Source organism: Bos indicus, chromosome 5 (assembly GCF_029378745.1).
Source record: "Bos indicus isolate NIAB-ARS_2022 breed Sahiwal x Tharparkar chromosome 5, NIAB-ARS_B.indTharparkar_mat_pri_1.0, whole genome shotgun sequence".
Lineage (NCBI taxonomy): Eukaryota > Metazoa > Chordata > Mammalia > Artiodactyla > Bovidae > Bos > Bos indicus.
The window spans coordinates 99,728,703-99,752,883 of record NC_091764.1 but is presented as its reverse complement, the minus strand read 5'-3'; the positions used below and the strand labels follow the sequence as shown (position 1 = coordinate 99,752,883).

General features: G+C 43.0%; 1 protein-coding gene across 1 annotated transcript; it reads left to right on the top strand.

The window, feature by feature from the left end:
• The first annotated feature begins 4,073 nt into the window (after positions 1-4,073).
• GABARAPL1 (GABA type A receptor associated protein like 1) lies at positions 4,074-13,579 on the top strand. The gene is made up of 4 exons (XM_070790135.1): positions 4,074-4,452; positions 9,138-9,216; positions 10,635-10,753; positions 12,207-13,579. Exons 1-4 carry the CDS (start codon positions 4,363-4,365, stop codon positions 12,270-12,272), a joined length of 354 nt encoding a protein of 117 aa, XP_070646236.1. The 5' UTR covers positions 4,074-4,362; the 3' UTR covers positions 12,273-13,579.
• The last annotated feature ends 10,602 nt before the right edge of the window (positions 13,580-24,181 follow it).

Genomic DNA, 24,181 nt, shown 5'->3' with positions numbered 1-24,181 from the left:
TTCCACCACACACATGTAAAATCCCTACATTTTAGCTGACTTTTAAAATCTACTTTACTTCAAATACTATGCATAAATTTATATTCCTTTTTTTTTTTTTTTTTGAAGTATAGTCGATATACAATGTTGTGTTAGTTTCAGGTGTACAGTAAAGGTCCATGTAGTCAAAGCAATGGTCTTTCCAGTAGTCATGTACAGATTGGGGAGTCGGACCATAAAAGATGGCTTCGGGCTGAAGAATTAATGCTTTCGAACTATGGTGTTGGAGAAGACTTTTGAGAGTCCCTTGGACAGCAAGGAGATCAAACCAGTCAATCCTAAAGGAAATCAATTCTGAATATTCATTGCAAAGACTGATTAAGCTTAAGCCCCAGTACTTTGGCCACCTGATGCGAAGAGCCGACTCAATGGAAAAGACCCTGATGCTGGGAAAGATTGAGGGCAGGAGGAGATGGGGGTGACAGAGGATAAGATGGTTGGATGGCAGCATCGACTCAATGGACATGAGTTTGAGCAAACTGCGAGATAGTGAAGAACAGGGAAGCCTGGGATGAACAGCAAAAATGAAGTATGAAGTTAGTTGCTCAGTTGTGTCTGACTCTTTGAGACCCCATGGACTGTAGCCTACCAGGCTCCTGTGTCCATGGAATTCTCCAGGCAAGAGTACTGGAATGGGTAGCTGTCTAGGTTTGTCATAGCTTTTCTTCCAAGGAGCAAATGTCTTTTAATTTTGTGGCTGCAGTCACTGTCTGCAGTGATTTTGGAGACCAAGAAAATAAAACCTGTCACTGTTTCTAGTTTTTCCCCTTCTATTTGCCATGAAGTGATGGGACCGGATGCCATGATCTTTGTTTTTTAAATGTTGAGTTTTAAGCTAGCTTTTCCACTCTCCTCTTTCACCCTCATCAAGAGGCTCCTTGAGGCTTCCTCTTTGCTTTTGGCCAAGTCAAGCAGGGGTATGTAATAAGGATCAATGCAAGTAAGTCTTGCATTCTTCTTTCTTCTGCAAAGTTTCAAAAGGATGGGATTGCTGACAAGATTAGGGTGTGTGCAGGGTCTTAGGTAGCCCAGTCTCTTAATCTTAATGAGCCTCTCTGGTCCCTTTAATCTTGTCTCAGGTGGTTTTGTGACTGCTTCTCATCTGATTAACAAATGTTCTGCCCTCTGGGCTGCCCTGACGACTCTAACTATAAAGAATCTGCCTGTAGTGCAGGAGACCTGGGTTTGATCCCTGGGTGGGGAAGATATCCTGGAGAAAGGAAGATACAACCTGGAGAAGCGAATGGCTACCCATTTCAGTATTCTTGCCTAAAGAATTCTATGGACAGAGGAGCTTGGCAGGTTACTGTCCATAGCGTCATAAAAGAGTCTGACCTGACAGAGACTCAACAACAATAATAGAGTAACTAAGAAGTAATATATTGGAATAAATAGAAAAATATTACTTGTCATGACATGTGTGTGCACCCATGTCAAGTTGCTGCAGTCATGTCTGACTCCTTGTGATCCCATGGACTATAACCCACCAGGCTCCTCTGTCCATGGGATTCTCCAAGCAAGAATACTGAAGGGGGTTGCCATGCTCTCCTCCAGGGGCTCTTCCTGACCCAGGGGTTGAACCCATGTCACTTACATCTTCTGCATTGGCAGGTGGGTTCTTTACCGCTAGAGCCATCTGGGAAGCCCTGTCACGACACATGTGAACTAAATTTTGCTGTATTGTATTGTTAGAGTATGTCTAGTTCTCCACAAAACCACCAATTGACTTTGAAAGTTGTTGTTGTTTAGTTGCTCAGTCGTGCCTGACTCTTTGTGACCCCATGGATTGCAGCCTGCAAGACTCCTCTATCCCTGGCATGTTCCAGGCAATACTGGAGTGGGTTGCCATTTTCTTCTCCAGGAGATCTTCCCAACCCAGGGATGGAACCCATGTCTTCTGCATTGCAGGCAGATTGTTCACTGTTGAGCTACCAGGGAAGCCCTTACAAAATTCAGTTCAGTTCAGTTCAGTCGCTCAGTCGTGTCCGACTCTTTGCAACCCCACGAATCGCAGCACACCAGGACTCCCTGTCCATCACCAACTCCCAGAGTTCACTCAAACTCACGTCCATCGAGTCAGTGATGCCATCCAGCCATCTCATCCTCTGTCGTCCCCTTTTCCTCCTGCCCCCAATCCCTCCCAGCATCAGAGTCTTTTCCAATGAATCAACCCTTCGCATGAGGTGGCCAAAGTACTGGAGTTTCAGCTTCAGCATCATGCCGTCCAAAGAACACCCAGGACTGATCTCCTTACAAAATTACCTTCTGTATAATATTCTAAATGTTCTGCTACAAGTATATGTAGCAAGCTGTAAAGGGTTGACAGAGTGGCTAGTCTGTGAAAAAGTATTTGCATTTAGAAAGGCCTTAAGGCATAAAGGTTAATGAAATTTCATCTCCTGAGTATCTGTGTTATGTAATCTGCTACCATGAATAGGTATTTTCAAAATAAAAGTTAAAATCATTTTTAAACTAGCTATGATTGTTTCCAGTAGATTTGATGGGAAAATAACACTCTTCTCCATTGATTTTAAAGTATTCCTTTGAGAGATTTAGCTATATTTGGGTCAAAGCTCAAATCAGCTAAAATAACCACTTTGAAAACAAGGACTAAACATTACAAAAATATAATGCGATACAAGAATTCCTGGATTTCCATACATAATAAGGCTTGAAAAATGCCATGGAGAAAAATGATTAGCATTAAAAACAAAGGTTAGGGACTTCCCTGGCGGTCCAGTGGTGAAGACCACCTTGCAATGCAGGGGTGCCAGTTCAGTCCCTGGTTGGGGAGCTTAGATCCCACATGCCTTGTGAACAAAAAACGAAAACATAAAAGAGAAGCAATATTGTGACACATTCAATGAAGACTTTTAAAATGGCCCACATAGAAAAAAAAATCCTAAAAATTAAAAAATGTAGGGCTATGCAATTCATTTTCCTTGTTTCTTTTCATGTTTTTTTTTTTTTCAATCAGAGACCCTGAGACCTTGATGAAAGATGACAAGTGACCCACTGTTGTCATTTTTCAGAACTTCCTGGACTTCTTTAGGGCACAGCAGCCCCTCATCCTGTATCTTCATTCTTTTTTAATATTACAGTTTCTGCTGCTCTTCCCTTACAGGTCCCTATAATCACTTGTTAGCAGTGGTTGGAAAGGCCTTATTCCTCTGTCTTAGCAGGGAAAGTGGAGGGCAAGAGGGAGGCGACACTGTTACCTCCAGTCTTCCACCAGCCCTTCAGGTGGCGCTTTGTATTCATGGCTGGAAAGGAGTACCCTCCTCCCGTGAATTTTTGCATCAGGGGAAAAATTGAGGACTACCGAGTTAATCGCCTGAATCGCACGATATTTTCTTTTCCGAAGACAGACCTAACTTCTGAGATCTGTCATTCATTTCCATAGCTGTAACCTATGCAAAGTCCTTAGTAGTAACGACTGACGTCACTTCCCTGGACCTTGATCACACCTCCTGCCCTTCACCGGCTACATCTCTTCAGTTCCCTGAGTCATGCTCTGTTTATATTCTAGGGGCAGATTTGCTGCAAAAACCCAAACATGACGCCAACGTGGTGAACGAGAGGTCACGGGGCGGAGGCAGCCAGCCCAGCATCCGAGGCAGCCAGCCCAGCATCCGAGGCACCAGTGTAATCAATGAACGAGCAAAGGGCGAAATACAAGCCCGGGGCACCCCTGAATGGGCCAAAGAAGTTCCAGGACTCCCATCCCACCTCTTTCCAGACACCAGATCCCAACAGGCTGAAAAAAAGCTGGATTTTTACCATCTGTATTTGTTTTGGGGCCCAACCAAGAAATGGCGGAGAGGGTAGAATACCTCTTTAGAACATTATTTTTTGCTGTTGTTTTAAAAACACCTCTAATGTCACTTTCACAATAAAATAAAATGTGAAAGTTCCTCGTGTTCTAAATGGACTATATTCGGGGAAACTGAAACTAGAAAGAGAAACCACTGAAATGGACGGCGCCTGCCCACCCCCATCCCGCGGTCCAAGGTTCGCGGGGGCGGGGCTTCCTGACGTCACAGGATCAGCGGGCCGTCGGGTTGTTTTTGTGCTCGCAGCTCTCGGTAAAAGCCACCGGGAATTCTTTACCTGGCCCTACCCTGTCTTGGAACCCAGGCCCCGAGTCCCTCCTTTCTGAAAGCTCTGCCGAGCGGCGCTGCGACGTGGGCTGGCCTCTTGGAAGCGAATCTGAGACTCATTGCGAATTGCCCAAAGGGATCATCATCAAAAGACGGGAGAGACGCCTTCGTCCGCGAGAGAGGCAGGCCCCGTCCGGGGATTTTAGAAATCCTGCGGTTCATCATGAAGTTCCAGTATAAGGAGGACCATCCCTTTGAGTATCGGAAAAAGGAAGGAGAAAAGATCCGAAAGAAATATCCGGACCGGGTCCCTGTGAGTGTCCTAGGGGGGCAGGGGGGGGGGGGGATGGGGATGGGGGCGGGGGAGTCGCGATGGCTGCCCAAAGGCACAGAAGGGTGGCCCCTAACATTACTCAACCTGCACGCCCTTCACCGCGGGGAGAGCCAGTGGAATGGACGTTCGGACTGCGGACCTTTAAGAACTCGTATCCCTAGAGCCTGTCCCCGTCTTTTAGAGCTGACCGCAGTTTTAGAACGGATCCTACGATTGAGTGACTCAGCAGCGTTCAGCGGATGTGTTGGCTGGGATGTACTCAAAATGTAGCTTTTTGGGGAGAGAATGATGAGGTCGGGACCACCCATATGCTGCCTTAAGATAGCATGGAACTGTTCAGGAATGAACAGGGGGATTTGCTCCCATCAATTTCCACCCTTAGGTGGTTCTCCGTTAATCGGGAGGACTTTGGCCCTTTGTAGCCCTGGGTTTGGGAGGGAAATATTCGGAAGCCATTGCATCTTTTGTTTTATTCTGTGAGAATTAGGAAGGAAAGGGGATGCCACAAGAGTCCTGGCCCAGAAAACAAGGTCACGTTCTCTGCGCAGCAACCCGGTTGCCTCATCATTCTTGGCTCCAGGGCGTGTGGGCCGGTGTTTATTCTGAACACATTGTACCTGAACACAATCAGCAAGGACTGAGACCTTCTTCTCGGGTTTTTGGACTCAGGTTTATGTTCTTTAACTTAGTGCAGGCGGAGAGAAGGAACAGGGAAGAAATACCAAGGTGTCTTTCTGCATCCGGGCGTTTTTCCTGTTACCCTTCCCCCGCCTCTTGCCTGGTTTTCGCTATTGTGGGCTGCGTAGCTGGATTTGAGGGCAGAAGGCTTTTAAAGTGTGATAGAGGGAACAGCAATCCTTGAGTTTTGGAGATGGGAGGATTAAAGACCCTAAGACTGTGTTGTTTATCTTAGGGCAGGGACTTTAGGATAAATATTACAGGTAATTTACGTGTAAAGGAATTGCAGTTATCTGATGGTGAATTCCTTTCCAGTCTTCCATCTAACTTATGTTCTTACAGCTGCCAGAAGCGACCTGGGCCGTATAAACCTCTTGGAGTACTTTTTCTATAATCTAAGGGAGACATGAGGGCTGTTGCATTAGGGGAATTACATACAAAGGTGTTTTCAGCTAAAAAGGAGAACTAGCCCTATTACCCACTAAAGGATGCTTCGCAAATTTCTTTCCTGGTCTCTGGACCTTGGATGACTGCTTTAAAAGTTTCCCACCAAGTCTTGGTGACGCCCATCCTATCCTCTTATAATATTTTCAAGTGACAACTAACTTTGATTGATAGCTTACCACATCCCTGGGAATATCTTCAGTGCCCTGTCTGTAGTCATTCACTTAGTCCTCACACCATTATAATCCCTTTCTACAGAAGAAGGATCTGAAGAAATGGAGTAACTTCCTGCAAGTGGCTGATGTGTGCCTGAGCTGGGATTCTGATCCTGGCTGTTGGATCCTCCAGGCCATAGTGTTTCTCAAGGTCCGAGGCAGTTCGTGATTTAAGAATGATTTAAGCGTGCATTGTGCTGTCAGGTATTGGAAATAGAGAAGTCAACTGTTGCTGCCCTCACCAGTTCAGATGGCAGTATGATGCCAGAAAAACATTCCAGTAAGCAAAATGATGACCGTTTTTTTCAGAACTCCAAGATTAAAGCTCTGTTCCAATAATAGTTCTGTATAAGCTACAAGCTCAGAATTGTACCTGTTCCAAAATCTAGTTAAAATTCTCCTGTATTTCCTCAAAACAGCCCTTCCCATTTCAGTTGTTTCCATGCATTCACCCAGAATTTCAGCTAATCCCTCTATTTTTTTCTCATTGTTTGCTGTTAAATATTTTACTTATTTGATAATTTGTAAGCTCTTATGACTCACTCAGATCTCATGATTTCTCCAGTTGGATTTTAACCAGTGGCCAAACTCCTTCCAGCTGCTCAGTGTGTGGCTTTCTTTCTGATGACAAAAAAAAAAAAAAAAGAAGGAGCTTTGCCCTCTGAATCCTGAGATTTGGTGTTAGTTCTGAGCAGAACTCTGCATCTCACTGTGCTGAAGTGTTGTGTTGACAGAAAAGAGGGTTAAATGATTTCCAAAGCCCTTTCTCACTGGACTGTTCTGTTATTAAAGCAGTCACGTACCCTGATTCAATTGCACTTGTCTTTGTTGCTCTCTTTTCCTGCTCCTTTCTTGTGGTTTCCATCTCTTATTAATTGGGGCTGGAGCTGCCAGGTCTCAGAGTTCCTGCATAACACAATGCTATGCTCCCTCCTTCCCTTTTAATTTTATTTACCTGCTGCCTCATTGTTGGGTCTTCACTGGTCTATTCCTATGCTCTTCTGACTTTGTTTTCATTTCTGATTCATATATCAGTACTCCAGGTTTAATTTTTATTTTTTTTTAAATTTTTTCTTTTGGTTTTATAGAAATATAATTGACATATGGCACTGAATACCTATAAAGTGTACAGCATCATGATTTGACTTACATACCTTATGGAATGATGGTCACAATAAATTTAGTGACTGTCCATACAGTCTCATACAGATACAAAATTAAAGAAATAGAAAAAAAAATGTGTGATAAGAACTCTTAGGATTTACTCTCAAAGTATAATTAACCTACAACACTGTTAATTCCTGTTACACAACATAGTGTTTTTTATGCACATTTCAAGACACCATGATAAGTCTAGTTATGATAACATCACTTTGTTAGTTACTACTCTGTTCCTCACAGTTTACATTTTGTGCCTGTGACTTATTTGTGATAATGTTCTTCTGGTCTTCCTGGTGCAGAATTCTCTTTCTCTGCAAAAATAAGCAGGTTTTTCCACTATGTTAACCTATCCCCTTAAATTTAAAAGCTTCAGATTTCTCCAAATCGTTATGTTTAGATCTTTACAGTTTACAAAGCCTTTTCACATAAAAGTTTTATGGATTTATGGATTATTTGGAGAAGGCAATGGCACCCCGCTCCAGTGTTCTTGCCTGGAGAATCCCAGGGATGGGAGAGCCTGGCGGGCTGCCGTCTATGGGGTCGCACAGAGTCCAACACGACTGAAGTGACTTAGCAGTAGCAGTGAGTTTGTTGAGTCCATTCCATGTGTCTGTAAAAGATGTGTTTGAAGGTTACCGTGTTCCTTTTTATCAGGTTTCCCTGGCGGCTCAAATGGTAAAGGATCTGCTTGAAATGTGGGAGACCCAGGTTTGATCCCTGGGTCGGGAAGATCCCCTGGAGGAGGGCATGGCAACCCACTCCAGTGTTCTTGCCTGGAGAATCCCGTGGACAGAGGAGCCTGGTGGTCTATAGTCCATGGGGTCACAAAGGCTCGGACACAACTGAGTGACTAAACATACATACATATTTTACTCCTTGGAATGCTGAAGTTAAGAGAATTTATGTGACCTGTACCCAGTGTTTATTTATGCTTTAACTTTTCTGTACTTCCCTTATCTTCTACCTAAAATGATTATATTTTCTAGACTAAAAATCTAAAACTGATGGTTTTATAATCAATTCAAAGTATTTATAATTTAAATCAAATTACATATTACATCACTTATATAGTATATAAATACTGAATGTGTTTTTGTAATATTTAAATTTAAGTACATTATTTAAATTATTGCTTGAAATTTTATTTATAAAATATTTCCTGTTTTATACATCTACATGTATAACTTTTATGTATCTTTTTTCCTTTTTTTAAATTATTTTTTTATTGAAGGATAATTGCTTTACAGAATTTTGTTTTCTGTCAAACCTCAACATAGGTATACGTATATCTCCTCACTTTTGATCTTTTTTCCTTTTCATTACAGAAATAAATGACCCTTCTAAACTTGAAAGTATTGTAGAAATATTTAATGTAGACACTGAAAATCCCTTAAAATCCTAACAGATAATCAGTACGGGTTATTATGGGTTATTGTACTGACATTCTATTAATATAAGCACTACTTTTACACTTTTTTTACTTAATAGTGCCTTGAATGCATTTTTTTTGCAATCATTCTCAAAAATTTTGATGAAGTACAAAATTTAAACCACATTATCTGTACCTTTACAGATAAATATCATTTATGAGAAAGAATAAACCTAGTAGGTACTCAGGACCACTTGAGAAAATCCAGACAATTTTCTTGGTGCTTCAACTAAATGCCAGAAAGTATATATCCTATAACAAAGTACCTGCCTACCAATGCACAAGCCATAAGAGACTCTAGTTTCATCCCTGGGTCAGGAAGATCCCCTGGAGGAGGGCATGACAACCCACTCCAGTATTCTTGCCTAGAGACCTAAGGAGAGAGGAGCCTGGTGGGCTATAGTCCATAGGGTTGCAAAGAGTTGGAAATGACTGAAGCGACTTAGCATGCACGTACACACGTCTTATAGGTAACTTGTAATTAAAATCAAGATCCTCTTTACTTTTCATAATATCCCTTCCTTATCCTCTTGTTGTTTCAGTAATAAAATTATAACCTTATTAAGAAAGTTTGTTTCCCCATACATTTTGTAAAGGGTAAGAGAGAATAAGAGATGGAAAAGTTGTATTGAGCCTAGAGAAACTCACTTCAGATAAGGGCAATTGTAGGGTGTAGAAGGCAACATACTAGGTTGGATTCTGCAGTTTTCATTCCCACCCTTTGTCTCTCCTCCCAGGTGATCGTGGAGAAGGCTCCCAAGGCCAGGGTGCCTGACCTGGACAAGAGGAAGTACCTCGTGCCCTCTGACCTCACTGGTAATGCTCTGTCCCTCCCCTGACCCTTCTCCCACAGCAGACCCTTCCTCCTACAGTAGCAGACCCTTCCTCCCTCCTTCCCAGTCCTTCCTGTGTGCATGCAATCGTGGGCTTGAGGGGAGGTAGAACAGAGGAAAGTGAGTGGGATGCCCCAGAGAATTGGGTGATTCAGCGATGGTGATGTAATTGTTCTTTCCCATCACTGATTTCCTTAAGCTTTTCCCATTGTTGTAGGGCCTTGTTTGATTTAGAGGCAGCAGAGTGTGAGAGCTTGAAAGAAAAGACCAGATGCGTATTATATAAGCCGCTTAAAATTCAGGTTTGTTATTGTGATACCAATTTACACCATAAGGAAAACCAGACTAATTTGTTGGGAAGATAACATTATAGAGATTCTCAGCTGAATACCTTGACCTCTTCAAGTTATGGTTTTCTTGTTCATACATCTTGTAGATACTGTTTGGATTTCCAAAAGATACATTAATTCTTCATGTTGATGTTTAATGAAATAACCACTGCATCCAGGAGACACTTGGAAAGATATTGGTAGCTGTGTTTGCTCCAGAGTGATTAGGTTTGAATATCAGCCTTCTAGAAACCATGGGCAGAAGAGCCTGGTAGGCTGCAGTCCATGAGGTTGCTAAGAGTCGGACATGACTGAGTGACTTCCCTTTCACTTTTCACTTTCATGCATTGGAGAAGGAAATGGCAACCCACTCCAGTGTTCTTGCCTGGAGAATCCCAGGGACGGGGGAGCCTGGTGGGCCGCCGTCTATGGGGTCGCAGAGTCGGACACGACTGAAGCGACTCAGCAGCAGCAGCAGAAACCTTTCAGTGTACTCAGTGAAAAATAAAGCACTGAACGCCACTCATTGCCCCGACATTGGGATGAGGGATTGTACTAAGATTACTGGAGTCCAATAGATATCTTCCATCGCAAGTTTGTCTTAGGCGGAAATGGACATGAAAGTGTCTGGTGTGTGTGTGTGTTTTTCTCCCCATATTATGTGGCTTTGGGATCTTAGTTCCCCCTACCAGGGATAGAACCTGGGCCCTGGCATTGAAAGCACCAGAGTCCTAACCGCTGGACCCCAAAGAATTCTGAAAAGTGTGTTTCAAATCAGATTTAGACCATGGGAATGTTAGCATTAGGTCTGAAATTGAGTAAAGTGGAGACGGATTGAGGAATTAAACTCCATGGCACGTCAGGGAACACACAGGCTTCTTGCCATGTCATTTTTTGTTTCTGAAGCTGCAGGACAGTGTTAGGCTCTGCTCAGATGATAATGCCTGTCTGGTGCTTTGGGAAACAGGTGCAGTAGAATTGTTTTCCGGATCTTACTACCCTCCTGCTAACCTCTTGTCTTCTTCTGCTTCGTCTTTGTTTTCTAAACGCCACCCCCGCACCCCCCATCCAGTTGGCCAGTTCTACTTCTTAATCCGGAAGAGAATCCACCTGAGACCTGAGGACGCCTTATTCTTCTTTGTCAACAACACCATACCTCCCACTAGTGCGACCATGGGCCAGCTGTATGAGGTAATGGTCCTGGCGATAAGGCTGTACCGCCTGGCTTTCTCTAGCCTCCGTCCCAGGTGTTATCTTCCACATACCCGGGAAGTGGGGCAGGTGGTAGAGGTGTCATTTATCAGGATGCTCTCACATGGCCGTGTCAGGCTCTGGGAAATCAGGTGTCTCTTGTCCCTCAGCAATTGAGCGGCACACGGGATTCAGTCCCTTTGAATTATTTTCTCAGTCTTGCCCTGCCGTAGTGTTTTAACATTGGAGTGTCCTTATTGAAACAGCAGGAAGTGCTTTCTGACCACAGATATACCAAATCAAATCAAATTTAAAGACCAGGCAGTGTTTCAGTGGATTCATTTGTCTTCACAAATCAACTCAGTTGGAGGGAGTAACTTGAATGATTTTATTTGGTTTAATTTTTGGCAAACTGTAAAAATATGATGATAAACTATAGTAGAGAACTTGATCATGATTTATCACCTTAGATTGTAACTGCATCATTATTCCTCAAAGGGTTTCACACAATACTGTCTTATAATTCTATCCTATTAGTGAACTTTTCTAATAATTTCTAGTTTTTATTCCACAGCATACATTCCCTGGTTTATATCCATATATATATATCCCAATATATATAATTTTATATCCCAATATATATAATTTTATATCCCAATATATATATTTTTATATCCCAATATATATAATTATCCCTTCGATTCCAGGGTCGGAAAGATCCGCTGGAGAAGGGATAGGCTACCCACTCCATTATTCTGGCCTAGAGAATTCCATGGACTGTATAGTCCATGGGGTCATAAAGTGTCTGACATGCTGAGCGACTTTCAGTTTCAAATATATATAGTTAATGGGTTTCCCTGGTGGCTCAGCGGTAAAGAACCTGCCTGCCAATGCAGGAGACACGTGTTCAATCCTTGGGTCAGGAAGATCTCCTGGAGGAATAAATGGCAACCCACTCCAGTATTCTTGTCGGGAAATCCCACGGACAAGGGAGCGTAGTGGGCTACAGTCCATGGGGTCACAGAAGAGTTGGACACGACTTAGTGACTGAACAGCAGTCAACAACAATATATAGTCATGTTGTGTCGTCGTTTTTGCCGGAATGAGCTTCATATCTCTGATGTGTATGATGTTCTCCATGAAGGTTTTTGTGAACTTAAGAGTTCAAAGTTGAATCCCAGCCACTTCTGCTGCTTCTTTGATCCCTGTTTTTTTGGCCCTGCCCAGTGGCATGCAGGATCCAAGTTCCCTGACCAGGGATCAAACTGGTGACCCCTGCACTGAAAGCTCAGAGTCCTAAGCACTGGACCACCAGGGGAGTCACGCTATCCCCTTTTGAAGGGGGATGCAGGGTACCTCCTATGCCTACCCTACAAGGTTGTGTGAGACTCCAGACCCTAGGGATGACGAACTTGATTATGTTTCTAAACCATTCTCTCCCCTCTTCGCCCAGGACAACCATGAGGAAGACTACTTTCTGTATGTGGCCTACAGTGACGAGAGTGTCTACGGGAAGTGAGTGGCGGAAACCGGCCAGTGGGAGCGACCGGACTCGGGGCAGGGGGAGGGGCAAGTGTGGGGCTTGGGGAGAGAGAGACAGAGGGAGGGCTCCCCCCGTGAAGGAGACAGAGGAGGAACACCTGGAAACACGACACCACACACACCATCACCATATTTTCACACGCTCGATTGACATTTTTTGCTGCTTTCTCGGCCCTGGGAGAAAGCATGTCAGGACAGAGCTGTTGGGTTGGCTTTGATAGAAAAAAAAAATAGGGATACTTTAGTCTCACAACAAACACTGCTGCAAAATCTGATTTCCATGGAAGAACCGGAGTGGGCAAGCTGGGGCCAGAGACCATGAACCGACAATAACTTCCTGCTCTCCTTTGCTTTGGGCAGAGATTCTATTTTTGACATTTGCACAAGACAGGTGGGGAAAGGGGTTGAGAATGTTGCAGGATTACTGGCTGGTAGTGGACCATTCCCAGGGACCAAAAGAGACCCACTGGAATTGAAGTATTATAGCCCCTGACCTCTCCTGTCTCCCACATCCCTCCCACATCCCAGTGGTCATCTCACAAGCATCACAGTACCCAGCCCACCACCCCTGTGGTGGCTGTAGACACTTAGATGGAGCTCCCCTTCTGCTGGAGAGTAGAGGCCAGGCGTGAGGGACATCAGGATTGCAAAGATAGTCTCCATAGCATAGAACTGGAACTGAATGAGTACTGAGCATCTCTGTCTAACCTGCTTTGCTCTTTGGTGCCCGTTTTCCCCACACCTACCTTGGACTTGAATGAGCATCACCCATTTCAGTAACAGGCTAAAACCACTCGTCTTGACATTTCCCAGACTTCACTCCATGAGTTAACGGAGTTAAACGTACAGAAGGGGCAGGTATGGGGTAAGATGGCTTGTCTGCACCTCCCGCTTATCCAGAACTCTTGCTCCCGGCCTGCTGTCCTCCACTTTCTCAATGCACAGAGATGCATGGTGAGGGCCAGTGGCACCCCCTCCTTGGGTCTTAATTTCCCGCGGCTGCTAGTTAGAAAAATTTGAGAAGGGTGACTTTTCATAGTTCTTGGGGATTCCATTTGATTCTGATTATTTTCACGTTAGGGTTATGATCTGGGTGGGAAGCAGGAATTTGCACCCAGATGGGACATTTCAATTCATCTCAAGACACTTCAGTTCATCTCCGTGAATGAAAAGGGTCCTTCCCGTGGGGGAAGTCTGAGGGTCAGCTCTGTCAAGATGCAGGCTCTTGTATAATGAAGTTTCTGCTGTCAGACCAAGGAAATAAAAGAATTGCATACCTTAAAATGAGTTAGAAATGTTGCCTTTATTTAGTAGGTATTAGAGTAGACAGTGTGTGGACTCCGAGCAGTAAACTTTGGGAGGATGTGGCCTTGTGAGGCGTCGCCCAGATGTGGTCAGACGTGTACTCCACCCCTCACCACCCAGGAGTCACTGTCCAAAGGCCAAAGGCGAAGGGAGTTGGGGGCGGGGTGCACAGGGTGTCTGTTGGCGGAATGTGCGTGGTTTTTTCCTCCATAGATAAATGCCTTGTCACTGCTTTACATGCTCCTCAGAGCTGAAGGTGGAAGACGCCTACATCAGAAGATAGCGGAGTGGAGATTGGGGGGTGCTTGTTAAAATGCGGATGTCTAGGCCTTGTCCCAGGTTTAGCTGACTCAGAAGCTCAGCGTAGGCAGCTGTATTGTTAACTGGCTCCTTGTGACTCTGCTGCAGACCGAAACTGCAGAGGCACTGCTCTGTTAACCTGGCTTCCCTGTAAGTCCTAAGCCAGCCTGTTCTTGCTGTCACGTCCTGGTCTGTAAGAGGCCACCGTCTCCCAGAGCAGCAAAAGGCACCTCGATGGCTTTTGGGCTTGGCACAAGCTTGGTGCCCCTTCCAACCTTAGGTTAGAACCTTCAGTCAGGAACCCATATGTAGGTGGGCAGTTGGGATACAAGTTAAGAGACAGCAAAAAACAGATGAGTGGAAATTCCTTTCTGAAAGAAATCAGGTGGTTCTGCTTTATTCCACTTTTTCCCCAACATAAAATTTTTTTTTCCCTGGAAAGCCTGGTGCTTTCTATGAACCTAAGAAGGTTCGTAGGACTGTATTGTGAAATCAGGTTAAAAGTGCGAAAGAACAACAAACGTGAATAGCGGTGACTAGGCAGACAAATGCACCGCCATGCTCAAACTCCGGGGGGCGCTCTACCCTGCTGGTATGTATGGCATTCTCCAGAGCTGGGTAGGGCCCAGGTCTCTGCCTTGTTGCATTCACCCTTTGGACATAATATTGTCAGTTATCCCAAGTTGCTGTGAAAATGTTCCACATATTAACCACATAATTCTTTATGGTGACTGTGTCGGTAACCACCCAATATAATAGGTATGGTGTGATTTGAGGTCTTGTGTGTGAGTTGGGGGTGCTCTTGCCCATGAATACAGCCCCACGTCAGCTGTAATAACACACCAGTCATTTCCAGAAAAATAAACTAGTTGATAAACTGATTGTGTCCAGTTTTTAACTCAATACAAAACTTGTATTCAACTATTTCTAGCTGTGTTTTCTTTTGGATCTATTTTTACTCTTATTTGAATAAGCTCCAAGCATTCATCCTCATTTTGTTTTTACTGCATGAAACCAATTATTTTGAGAAACTGGTCTACTTTGTCCTTAAGTGGCTGAGTCCAGCTGGTCACTCTACTGCAGCCCCAAGTAACTGTTAACTTCCTGGCCCTGCCTCCTGTCCAGCTCCTCACTCGCCCCTTTGTTTACAGAGCTAGGCCTGCAATCTGGTCAGCTCCAGCCTGTGGCATGCTCTCCGGTGGGTAATCAGGGCCACAGAGCTTGTTTTTCTTGTGTTTTAACCTTCCCCATCCCCCAAACAAAAAACAGTCCTTGTTCCCAAAGCTGTAAGATGTTCTTAGCCTGTGATCTCAGTCTGTTTACTTTACCATATATTTTCTTTTTACTTTTATTCTTGCGGTTAAGGACACTTTAATAGTTTGTAAATACAGGCAAACAGATTATTTTCATTTTGAAGTAACAGGAAGCGATTACTCCAGAAGGAGTCAAATGACATTTCCATGTGCCACCATGCAGGCCTGTGCATATTTCAACAGTGACTAAGAGACAACCCTCGTCACTCTGCGTGTATATTTTGCAGTGTGGACCATCAGTTTTGACAGTTCTGTTTTCAACACAGCAGTGTATTTAAGATCCTCAAGACTTCCATTTAGATGTGTTTAGCGCCTGAAGCTTGCAAAAAGTGATCCTGAGCTCCTGGGTTGGAGGTATGGAACACAACGGTTTGTACTCATCTCCTGGGGCCTGTGTTGCCTTATATCACTCAATCAAAGCTTGGTTTTGCATTGCTTGCCATTCAAAGAAAAAAACTGTGTTTTAGGTGCTCTGATTCCCTACCTCCTTCAAGTCTTGGCTCAGCTATCACTTCAGGCTACCCAGAGCACCTTTTTAAATATTTGAGCAACCTTCACCCACTCGCAGCTCTCACTAATTCCCACGTTGATCTACTTTAGTCCTGTTTGCTGAACACAGATCCTAACATTTTCTGAAGTTCATGGTCCACTCTTACTAGATTGTAAGCTCCAAAAGGCAGAAGTTTTATTTTGTTCAATGGTTCATACACTCTGGTCAGAACAGTGCCTGGCCTAGAGCTGATGCTCAAAAAAAAGTGAAAGAATGATAGCTTCTGATAGGCTTAAAGGTTTCAGTTCAGGGATTAGGTCATGAAGAACCAAATTATCCATAAAAGCACAAGTTTCAAATGGGCCATTCAAGGACCATTGGGAACACCTTGGAGCTTACTAGAAAGATTTGGAGGCTGGGCGTAGGCCTCAAATCCCAGGTTTGCCACTAAACTAGCTCTGTGACATGGGTGGGCCAATTTATTTTTTGTATAAAGGAAGTGGTAAATTTCCTTCCTGTTAGATATAATTACATCAGAGGTTGTGACTGAAATCCTTTGCAAATTAAATGACATTGTTGCATATTAGGAGTAAGTTTCATTTAAGACTAAAATGGCAGTGACAGGCTAACTAGCCAGAATAATCTAGGTTTTTATTTTTTTGTTCACTGGTGATATTCATTGGAAAGACTGATGCAAAACTGAAACTCTAATACTTTGGCCACCTGATGCAAAGAACTGACTCATTGGAAAAGACGCTGATGCTGGGAAAGATCGAAGGCAGGAGGAGAAGGGGACAACAGAGGATGAGATAGTTGGATGGCATCACTGACTCGATGGACATGAATTTGAGTAAGCTCTGGCAGTTGGTGATGGACAGGGAAGCCTGGAGTCCATGGGGTCACAAAGAGTCGGGCACAACTGAGTGACTGAACTGACTGAATATTGCAGGACATTTATTATAATAAATCCTGCATCTATTTGGAAAATACAGGATATGGCATGAGTCAGGGGAAGTGTAGCATATGTTGAGCTGGGTGTCTCTAAAAACAGTTTTCAGACTTGATGGGAAATACAGCTGAGAAGGCTCTCCTTCTTTTGGTTAGTAAACTCTCCTTGAGGATTGATTTTCTTGATGGAAATAGCTGATCATCATCTTTGAAGATGATCTTGCCTGGTCTCCTTTTCCTCGGGTGCAGGTAAAACCTAGATGTGGGACAGAGTAGCTAGAACATTTCAGAGCTTTGTCAGGCTAGAACCAGCATGAATATGTGAAAATATTGGAAATATATAAGTATTTAAAAAATATTTAAAGCACATATGTTTAAAATACACAAATATTTGTATAATTAAAATACATGCACAAGACATCGACTCCATTCTTGTGTAAAAATGTCCAGGTTTGACATAATGACTCTGCCTCCTGTTGTTCAGTCACCAAGTTGTGTTCAACACTTTGTGACCCCATGGACTGCAGCATGCCAGGCTTCCCTGGCCTTCACTATCTGCCGGAGTCTGTGGTGCGCTCCAACCATCTCATCTTCCATCACCCCCTTCTTCTCTTGCTGTCAATCTTTCCCCGCATCAGGGTCTTTTGCCAATGAGTCGGCTTTTCACATCACGAAAGAATACACAGAATGCACACAGAAGAACTACACAAAAAAGGTCTTAATGACCAGGATAACCATGATGGTGTGGTCACTCACCTTGAGCCAGACATCCTGGATTTTGAAATCAAGTAGGCCTTAGAAGCATTACTTCTAACAAAGCTAGTGGGGGTGATGGAATTCTGGCTAAGCTGTTTAAATCCTAAAAGATGATGCTTTTAAAGTGCTTCATTCAATATGACGGCAAATTTGGAATACTCAGCAGTGGCCCCAGGACTGGAAAAGGTCAGTTTTCATTCCAATCCCAAAGAAAGGCAATTCTAAAGAATGTTCAGACTACCTCACAATTGGGCTCATTTCACATGCTGGCAAGGTAATGCTCAAAATCCTTCAAGCTAGGGTTCAACAGTATGTGAACCGAGAACTTCCAGATGTTAAAGATGGATTTAGAAAAGGCAGAGGAACCAGAAATCAAATTGCCAACGGCCATTGGATCATAGAAAAAGCAAAGGAATTCCAAAAAAGCATTGACTTCTGTTTCATTGACTATGCTAAAGCCTTTGACTGTGTGGGTCACAACAAAGTGCCTCTTGAGGCCCAGGCTACTTCTGCCCTCTCTTCCACATCAGTTGGGTGTAATCCTCATCCTGAAAGTCAGACACAAGATCTACTTCTTGTAATCAGATGGAGGAAGAGACCCAGAAGAGGACAGCATACTGGCCAGCTCTCTGAAGGAAAGCTCCCTACAGGTACTAAGGACAGCACCACTGACCTCTACTGGCTGGAATTGAGTAACACAGCCACTCGCAAATAGAATTGGTAAAATTTAGTCTCTATCCTAGGTGGCCATTATCCTGGTTCAAAACTTTATTACTGATGAGAACATACAGTACAATTAATCATATACACTACCATGTGTAAAATATATAGCTAGTGGGAAGTTGCTGTGTAGCATAGGAAGCTCAGCCTGGTGCTCTGTGATGACCTAGAGGGGTGGGCTGGGGAGAGGGAGGCTCAAGAGTGAGCGGATGTATGTATACTTACCTTTGATTCATGTACTGCAGAAACACAACATTGTAAAGCAGTTATCTGATTACAATGATTAAAAAAAATCGGATTTAAATGTATTGCTATGGAAAAAGAACATAAAGGAAAATCACTAGCATCTGACTTGCCTGGATTGGTGGCTAAATGTAGGAGATTTCTACTCACCCCTTCAAAGTTAGTCATGTGAACTTCTGAGGGGTAAATAAAAGAAACTGAATTTTAAGCAAGGCTTTACCTAAACAGATGGAATCTTGAGACTTACTAGGGAGAATATTAATACTTGCCAAACAATGACAGAAACTCACAACATAGGAATGGCCACACTAAAATGCACCTAGACTTAAAAAGGAATGGAAAAAAGGAATGAAAACCAGACTACCGTTTGGGATATATGAATTTTATTGAGCCCATTCTAGAAAGATTTGGGGTTTCTTTTCATATAATCATTCTAAAGATTTGGATAATATTGCTGTGTTATCATCTGCATGTGACTTGCTGTAAGGTAGGGAGTTTTGTTCTTGAACAGAATAACCTGTATTTTATAACCACACTCAATTAAAATTTCCAACCATCTGAGACTTCCCTGGTGGTCTAATGGTTAAGAGTCCATTTGCCAATGCAGGGGTCATGGGTTTGATCCCTGGTCCAGGAAGATTTCACATGCCTCAGAGCAACTAAGCCCTTATGCCCCAACTATTGAGCCTGTGCTCTAGAGCCCAGGAGCCGCAGCTGCTGAAGCCTTCATGCCCTAGAGTCCGTGCTCTGTAACGAGAGAAGCCACCACAGTTAGAAGCCAGTGCACCACAGCTAGAGAAGCCCAGGGACAGCGATGAGGACCTGATGCAGCCAAAAATACATATAAATAAAATGAAAAAAAAAAAAAAACAACTACCAACATCCCACTGAATGGGTTTAAGGTATGTATTTCCAGGTTCAGCTGCGTGGCATCAGTGGTACATTTTAAAAAACCACTGATACCAACCAGGGCCCCACTTTAGCATCAGGACATAGCGGGGTCTTGGCATCTTTACGTTTACACAAACCTCTCAAGGAATCTCTGCAGCCAGGGTTCTGAACAACTTAACTGGATGCTTTTTGTCTAACAAACTCATTGGTACCAGTTCTGAAAATGGCTTTTCTTCTGACTTTACTTCATTTTCCTTCAGCTCAGTTTAGTCGCACAGTTGTGTCCGACTCTTTACAACCCCATGGACTGCAGCACGCCAGGCTTCCCTGTCCATCACCAACTCCCAGAGGTTGCTCAAACTCGTATCCATTGAGTCTGTGATGCCATCCAACCATCTCATCCTCTGCTATCCCCTTCTCCTTCTGCCTTCAATCTTTTCCAGCATCAAGGTTTTTTCCAATGAATCAGTTCTTTTCATCAGATGGCCAAAGTATTGGAGCTTCAGCTTCAGCATCAGTCCTTCCAATGAATATTCAAGACTGATTTCCCTTAAGATTGGCTGCTTTGATTTCCTTGCAGTCCAAGCGACTCTCAAGAGTCTTCTCCAACACCAAAGTTCAAGCATCATTTTCCTAGTCCTAGAATAATTCTTGCCAGATCTGTATTTCCTTCTCCATTAATCCTTGCAGGGCTGCAGAATCTAATAAGACAATACCATGAACTAGATTTCTGCTACATATGAGTAGGCGTTACAAGGCTTCTCGCACATCTTTAAGAAAACAAGCCACCTGTCTTTCCGCAGTAACCCTGTTGCTGTTTGGATCGGATTGAAAGACTTTGATGAGCAAGACACCCCCTCAAGACCTGACTTCTACTCAGTCACAACTAGGTTTTGGGGGAAAAAAAAAAAAAATTATGTTATTTCACTTAATGGCCACAAGGTGGCGGGCCAGACAATTTCATTAGCTTCAGTTGCCACCAGCAGCAATGATCTTTTTCCCATTTGTTATTAATAAGAATGTATCACCCTTCTACAAATGAAGAGTACAGAATCTTAGAACTAGACAGAAATATGAGATGATCCTGATCATTGATTGTCTTTTAATATCTTCCAAAGTAGGGAGGTTGCTTACACATTTTAAATTGTTATTCTGATCTTCCAGTGTCCCTTCCAGAATCTAAGAAAAACACTAACACTCTTATTTCAGATACATGGAAATGTCTCTGTTCAAAGAGCTAACAGTGATGGGAATCTAGGAATGCAATTACAGGCATACCTGTAATTTTATTGTGGCATATTGTGGGTTTGGTTCTAGACGACAGCAATAAAATGAATGTTACAATAAAGTGAGTCACAAGTTTCTTTTGGTTTCTGAGGGCATATAAAAGCTATGTTTGTATTATACTGTAGCCTACTGAGTAGAATGACATTTTGTTCAAATCTGTACACTTTAATTAAAAATATTATATTAGTAAAAAATGCTAGCCATCACCTGAGCCTTCAGTGAGCTATAATCTTTGCAAGATCACCAATCGCAGGTCACTATGATAAACAGAATAATAATAAGCAAGTTTGAATACTGTGAGAATTACCACATGTGACACAGATATGAAGTGAGCAGATGGTCTTGGAAAAAGTGATGCCGACAGACTTGGCGAAGGTTGGCCACGGATCTTCAATTTGTGAAGAATGCCACATCTGTAATACAGCTAGAGACCTGATCCCCTGTTTGTTTTGTCTGAGTTACCTAAAAAGTTGAAAAAAAGAGCGAAGCCCAAGTAAAGATTTTATGGGGGTGGGGGGCAGCGCAGGGAAGCAAAATGCTGTATGCTTTGTCTCTGTTTTTCTACCTCTGAGAGTATTTGCCTCTGGAAAAGGTGAAGTTTTGTTAACAGACCATCATTACAATCCAAAAAGTAGGTATCAATGATAAATTCCTTTAAATGTCTCTCAAAACTGACTTTGGTCTCATTGCTTCAGTGTTACCAATTAATGAAGAACTTCCTCCTGTGGTAGGTGATAGAGGAAGATGAGGCAGGAACTGAACACTTTCGGGCATCTTTTTCCAAATGTGCTCTACTCCTCATGTTTAGGAGACTAACCTTTCACTGGGGGCTTGCCAGGTGGCGCTAGTGGTAAAGAACCCTCCTGCCAGTGCTGGAAGCATAAGAGACTCAGCTTTGATCCCTGTGTCAGGAAGCTCTCCTGGAGGAGCACAGGGCAACCCACTCTAGTATTCTTGCCTGGAGAATCACATGGACAGAGGAGCCTGGTGGGCTACAGTCCATGGGGTCACAAAGACTTGGACATGACTGAGGTGACTTAGCATGCATGCATGCAAGCTTTCAAGAATGAAAGACTAGAACTACGTTTTGGTACTTCCTTAGAAAAAAGGCAAGCAGAAAAAAGAAAAAAAAAAAAAGAACCTCTGAAGCTAGGAAAATACAGTCCTCAGTTTGTTTATAATGTTCAGATCTAAAGAGATTTTATGTATATATATATACATATACACACACACACACACACACACACACACACACACACATATACAGTAGTCCTCGGCTTATCTCTGCAGGCTCAACCGCTACTTGTCAATTGCCCTCTCACTAATTAATCTTGAACTGCACCAGTCCTTTATTTCTTTGGGGAACTACACTAAGCAGTTTCCTATTTGAGGGCTGTGTTCATGCTCGCATGTTCTGTTGAATTGCTCCTTCCTTCACTCTGTATGTCCAGCTCATTCCTATACTTTGTTTTCGCTTAAATTTTATAATCTGTGATCACCATGTTAGAGATTATAGGCCCCCTTCACTATTGCTCTGAATCTCAAACCCTTTTTTGTTTCATTTGTAACAGGAATTGGAACTTGTGTTTTTTATTGTATCTTTGGCTTCATAGCTTTGTGCAGGCTTCCCCTAATTGCAGCGATCCGCGCCTGCTCTTTGTTGTGGTTCTTGGGCTTCTCTTGCTGCAGAGCACAGACTCTAGGAGCCTGGGCTGAGTAGTTGTGATGCACTGGTTTGGTTGTGCTGTGGCGTGCGGGATCTTCCTGGACCAGGGACTGAACCCATGTCCCCTGCACTGGCAAGCAGATTTTTATCTGCTACACCACCAGGGAAGTCTGGAACTTGCATTTTTTAAATTTGCCTTTTTACTTAGATTTTAAAATTTCTCTTATTAGGAAGAGTATAATCTCCATGAGTCCAGAGACCATGGAGATCATGAGACCAACAGAGACCATGTCTGTTTTTTAATTATTCCATAATTTTGTCACTTAAATATTTAATGTGTGTGTGTGTATGTGTAAGTCTCTCAGTCATGTCTGACTCTTGGTGATCCCATGGACTGTAACCTGCCAGGCTCCCCTGTCCATAGAATTATCCAGGCAAGAGTACTGGAGTGGGTTGCCATGCCCTCCTCCAGGGATCTTCCCAACCCAAGGATGGAACCTAGGTCTCCTGCATTGCAGGCAGATTGAGCCACCAGGGAAGCCCACTGTGTGTCTACTCTTTATCAGGTAGTATAGCATTAGGCACTCAATAACTGTTAAATGAATAACAGTTTCTCTTTAGAGGGAACCCTCTCTCCTTTAAATTTTCTATATACAAATAAAGAGAAGCAAGTAGTAAAAGTCCAAACTCTTGAACTTTTCAGAAGTTCAGAAATTGAAATAAGCACATGATCCTATTTCCATATCAGTAAGGAAGTAATGTGATATATACACCTATTAAGATATATAAGAGAAAAGTGCATCACTAACCTAAAAATTTATATATGTGGAACACATATCACAGAACCAGAACTATGTAACCTAAATAATTGAACATACAATATTAGTTGAACAAAGTGATGAATTGAAATTTGGTGAAATGAGACAAAGCCAGCCCATTTAGGGTCTAAATTAGCGTGATGTTTCAACTTTAACCTGTGGTTACTGTGACCTTCCTTTCATTAGGATTGTGTAACTCTGATCTGAAGAAGGATAACAATGTGAGTTTAAGGTGGTGTTTGTGGTCTCTGACCTGTGGTTTTTCCAGTTCATCCATCTACTCAGTCAGACTTTCAAAGCTTTTTTTAAAAAAAATTGCAATTATTTTAATTTTTTTGTTAGAGGATAATTGCTTCACAATGTTGTGTTAGTTTCTGCTGTACAATAAAGTGAATCAGCTATCAGTTCATTTCAGTTCAGTTGCTCAGTCGTGTCCGACTCTTTGCAACCCCATGGACTGCAGCACTCCAGGCTTCCCTGTCCATCACCAACTCCCAGAGCTTTCTCAAACTCATGTCCATCGAGTCAGTGATGCCATCCAACCATCTCATCTTCTGTTGTCCCCTTCTTCTCCTGCCTTCAATCTTTCCCAGCATCAGGGACTTTTCCAATGAGTCAGTTCTTCTCATCAGGTGGCCAAAATATTGGAGTTTCAGCTTCAGCATCCAGTCCTTCCAATGAATATTCAAGACTGATTTCCTTTAGGATTGACTGGTTGGATCTCCTTGGAGTCCAAGGGATTCTCAAGTGTCTTCTCCAACACCGCAGTTCAAAAGGATCAATTCTTCGACTATATACACACACATATGCCCTCCCTCTTGGATTTCCCTCCTACTGCACTGCCACCCCCCACTTTTCTTGGGCAGCCACTTAATTATTACTAAATTGTTCTAGAAGCTCAGAAATTCTGCAAGTCTTGACTGGGAAGCCTGACGTTCACCAAAGTTTTTCCTGTTACCTTATGCTGGTTTTTGTTGTGGCTAGTTACTCAACTGATTTATTAACAGTTTAATAAGAAAGACTCCAAAGACCTAAAGATATTTCTTCAGTATAGGGAGATTAGATACTGAATCCTGGGCCAATGGCTGAGCACGGGGAAAAGACTGGTAACAGGGCTTCCCTGGTGGTCTATTGGTTAAGAATCCGTGT

Coding starts and splice junctions, on each gene's coding strand:
- GABARAPL1 (XM_070790135.1), top strand. CDS start 4,363: ATGAAGTTCCAGTATAAGGAGGACCATCCCTTTGAGTATCGGAAAAAG. Junction 4,453..9,137: donor AATATCCGGACCGGGTCCCT/GTGAGTGTCCTA, acceptor CTCTCCTCCCAG/GTGATCGTGGAGAAGGCTCC. Junction 9,217..10,634: donor CGTGCCCTCTGACCTCACTG/GTAATGCTCTGT, acceptor CCCCCCATCCAG/TTGGCCAGTTCTACTTCTTA.